The 3,439-nt window shown below is 53.2% G+C and overlaps 2 protein-coding genes across 3 annotated transcripts in view; both read right to left on the bottom strand.

Moving 5' to 3' along the window:
* LOC114061224 (GTPase Era, mitochondrial-like) overlaps positions 1-429 on the bottom strand; it is a 2,678-nt gene extending 2,249 nt beyond the window's left edge. Inside the window, exon 1 of the mRNA XM_027891459.1 lies at positions 403-429. Coding sequence (XP_027747260.1) covers positions 403-429 — 27 coding nt within the window. The remainder of the gene's footprint in view (positions 1-402) is intronic.
* A 349-nt stretch (positions 430-778) lies between these two features.
* ERAL1 (Era like 12S mitochondrial rRNA chaperone 1) overlaps positions 779-3,439 on the bottom strand; it is a 5,663-nt gene continuing 3,002 nt past the window's right edge. The window contains exons 9-12 of one of the 2 annotated variants that reach the window (XM_027891541.1): positions 3,149-3,346; positions 2,515-2,664; positions 2,194-2,274; positions 779-1,885 (exon numbers count right to left, since the gene is read on the bottom strand). In XM_027891541.1, coding sequence (XP_027747342.1) covers positions 1,763-1,885; positions 2,194-2,274; positions 2,515-2,664; positions 3,149-3,346 — 552 coding nt within the window. In that variant the 3' untranslated portion in view covers positions 779-1,762. Of the gene's footprint in view, positions 1,886-2,193; positions 2,275-2,514; positions 2,665-3,148; positions 3,427-3,439 lie in introns of both variants that reach the window. The other variant, XM_027891540.1, reaches the window with a different exon arrangement.

The following is a 3,439-nucleotide window of genomic DNA, read 5'->3' as shown; positions in this document are numbered from 1 at the left end:
GGGGGGGGGGGGGGGGGGGGGGGGGGAGTAGAGGGGGCAGCGCCGCGGCGCCCCCTGGCGGAGAGCGCGGGTCGTGCAGGGCCTTGGGGAGGGGGGGACGTGGCGGGGGGACATATGGGGGGACATCGGGAGACATAGAAAAGGGACACGGAGGATCAAGGTGGGGACACACAGGGGGTTCCACCACGGCCCCAATGCTGCCCACACCAAGGGGGCCTCAGCAGTGCCTCCCACCCCCCCATCGCCTGGGGTCAGTCAGAGCCCCCTGCCCTCGGGGAAGGTTTGTTCCCCACTGGGGAAGGGGCAGTTTGCACTCACACACTATTGTCTTGCACTGGGATAATTAACCTAACACTCAAAGCTCGTTAAGGAGCTGCAAGTCAGGAAGGCACAAAAACTCACCCCTTCCCATGCTGGGCACATTTCCATCGCCTCCAGGACTGGCTGTTGCTCTGGGTCCTCAGATCCATCCCTTCTCCTGGCTGGAAGTAGCCTGGGATGAGGCTCTGAGGCAGCACAGTGCAATCCTGAGGCTCTCATGACGTGGCCACACAGAGGGGACAGCCTTGCTCCTGTACCCCAGCCTTTGAGACACCTCCAACCGCACTTACCCAGCTTTTTCCCCCCACAGGGCATAACCTTCAGATGCCACAGCTCAGGAAATGGGATATAAGCTCAGTTGGGAATGACATAAAAGCTTTGGGTTGGAATAAAACAGAGGGGAAGTGATGGCTGTGAGGTCTGGCTGCCATGGAGGAAGAAAGGAGAGAACAATGACTTGTGCTGGGATCTCACTTTATTGCAAGGAAAATACAAAAGTTGGAGAGCAGTATTCAAGGGACCACAGCAGCCCCTACATCTTGGGAAACAAGGAAGGACATTCTATAGAGGCTTCCCAACCCAGTTTTCAGATGATCTCACATTCCAGAATCCTTCAGCAGCTCAGAACAGTAACAGCATCTCTTTCACGGGCCCAGCCCTGCTCCTCCAGCCTCACCTGTGCCAGCTATTCTCCATCCCCAAACCTTGTTACCCTCAGGCTGCAGAACCTGCTGCTGTTCCCACTTTGGGCTTTTCTTCAGCTGCAACAGCTTCTATGTTTGTATCTGCAGCCCTGGTGCAAGAATAAGGGCTTTGAAGTAACTCTGGTGCAATAAAGTATTCAAATTCCTAAAAAGGGGGTCCACGCTGGTTTTGCATGACAGACAAGCCCTTCAGGCATTACAGATGTTTCAGCTGCCAGTAAATTCCTTAAACTGACCCCCTACACCCATGAACTTCAACAGGGCAGGGAGCAAAGCCGATGTAAAACCATAGTGTGGGCTGCAGTAGCCTGTTCCTCCTGTGTGATCACACTGGAGTGGTTCAGCCTTGAGAAGACAAAGGTGTGCTAATCATCCTTCACTGCAACCCTGTGTCTGCTAAAAGACAGGAGATGGTCCTGAACTTCCAGGTATAAAAACCTGTGACCAAGAATGCAAGACACAGCCCCAAAGAGGTGGATGGCAGCTCTATAAATGCAGTACTAGAACCATGAGTGCAGCTGGTTCTCTGGTGTCCATCCCAGCTTCCACAAGGCCAGGTGCAGTAGAGGGTCTGAAGATTTATTTTCAGTTTGGGCCATTCTCTCAAAGAATAATATATTCCACTTCAGCCCACTGTATTAATTCCATCATCCTCTGTTTCTGGACAAGATACCCACAGGGGAACACAGGGATCTGTTTTTCCACATGATCAGAGAGTTCAGGGGCTCTCAAAACACTCAGCTCTTCACCTCCACCCTGAGCTTCAAGCGGACGTCACACAGGAAAGCGTTCATCAGGTCCTGCCCAGCCTCCTGAGCAATCTTGCTGATGACTTTACCTCCTCTTCCAATCAACATCCTCTGCATTAAAACCCAGAGAGGACATCATCAGACCCATCCTTACATCGCCCAGCTGCAGGGAGGAATCGCCCCAGGGGGACAGGGCGGCCACAGAAGCAATGGAAGGGATGTAGCAGTGAGGGAAATTCCAAGATCAAACCATGGGCTACTCCAGGGATGTGTAAGCTGCTATTGAACACCCTGTGTCAGGCATGTGGCTCTTCCCAAAGGAGGGGGAGAGGGGAACCACACCAAGGATGCACATATGCTTGGGATAAGGGAACCTCCCTTCACCCTCCCCAGCACCCCAAGTCTCTTCCATCACTCACCATATGAGACTTCCTTGGGACCAAGAGGTTCTGCGCGATGAGGAGCTCCCCACATTCTCCTTCCTCCCACATCTCTGTCACCTGCAACAGCAAGAGTTCACTTAGCATTCCTGGAAAACCCTCAGGAACCACAGAGATCCTCGGAGATCCCAGCACATTAGGCTGGCCCCCTCAAGCACGCAGAGGGCCTCACAGCACCTGAAGTGCGAGTACCAGGTCACCCCAGATTCCACAGATCCAAATGAAGGGATTCTCATCACACAGTCCAATGTTTCCAGTTAAACACCTCGTGGGCAGATCTACCTGTGCTCAACTTCCCACCTGAGTCACGCCATAGGGCACCTCCAAGGGCAGGTACTCCAGGACCTTCTCCCTGATGATGTTGTCACAGACCTCCTGAGGTGACTGGCTGGTCAGGACGTCGCTGTGGAACTCCCAGGGGCCTGGCTTGGCTTGCATCAGGAGGTATTGCTGTGGGCACAACACACACACTCCCATCAGCTGACAGGTACGACCTGCACGGTGCCAACACCCCATGCTCATTCTGCAGCGAGGGCACTGCTGCTGGTCTGGCACCAGGGCAGCAGTTTGGCATTTTTGGTATGGAAAGGAGAAAGGGAAGCTCTGAAATTCCTGCTCTGCCAAAGGGTTCCTCCCTAGAGTCATCTGTGTGAGTTACAAAAGTTGTGAGTTACAGCACCCCTGGAGCTGAAAGAATGAATGGTGGGTGGTCATCGTTCTGAGCAAGCTGCTTCTTGGAGAGCCCCAAATAAGAGTTTTGTACAGAAAACTCTGGAAATGCAATACAGACAAATCCCCACATTGGCACACAACACTCTCCCCCTATCCCAGGCCAGGAGCAGCAGCTCTGCTACTTCCTCAAAGGAGCTTGAGCTCAGTGTGAAGTGCTGGGGTCCCACAGCAGTCTCAGGGTGTGATACAAGCTCAGAGTTACCTTGAGTGTATCCACCTCCTCCCCACGGCGAGCTGCGAGCATGAAGATCTCCTGGAATTTTGGCCAGCCTTTCATATCTTTTAGATCCTTGTGTCTATACTGCTTTGGCCCTTGGGCTTCCTCTGTGACAGGGTTGGATTTGGCATCCCTTTCCTGCCAACAGGGAGACCCTGGGGCCCTGTTCCCAGCAGGAGAAGCCTGAGTGATTTGAAGAGGAGGCTTGGCTGAAGAACTGGAATCACTTTTAAATGCAGATTTCACTTCCAGTTTCTTTCCATTTACAATTCCCTC

This window comes from Empidonax traillii, unplaced genomic scaffold, assembly GCF_003031625.1.
Source record: "Empidonax traillii isolate 1590-97213 ecotype Southwest subspecies unplaced genomic scaffold, ASM303162v1 scaffold322:size1131127, whole genome shotgun sequence".
Taxonomy (NCBI): Eukaryota; Metazoa; Chordata; class Aves; order Passeriformes; family Tyrannidae; genus Empidonax; species Empidonax traillii.
The sequence above is the reverse complement of the archived record's forward strand: the minus strand, read 5'-3'. Positions and strand labels throughout refer to the sequence as shown.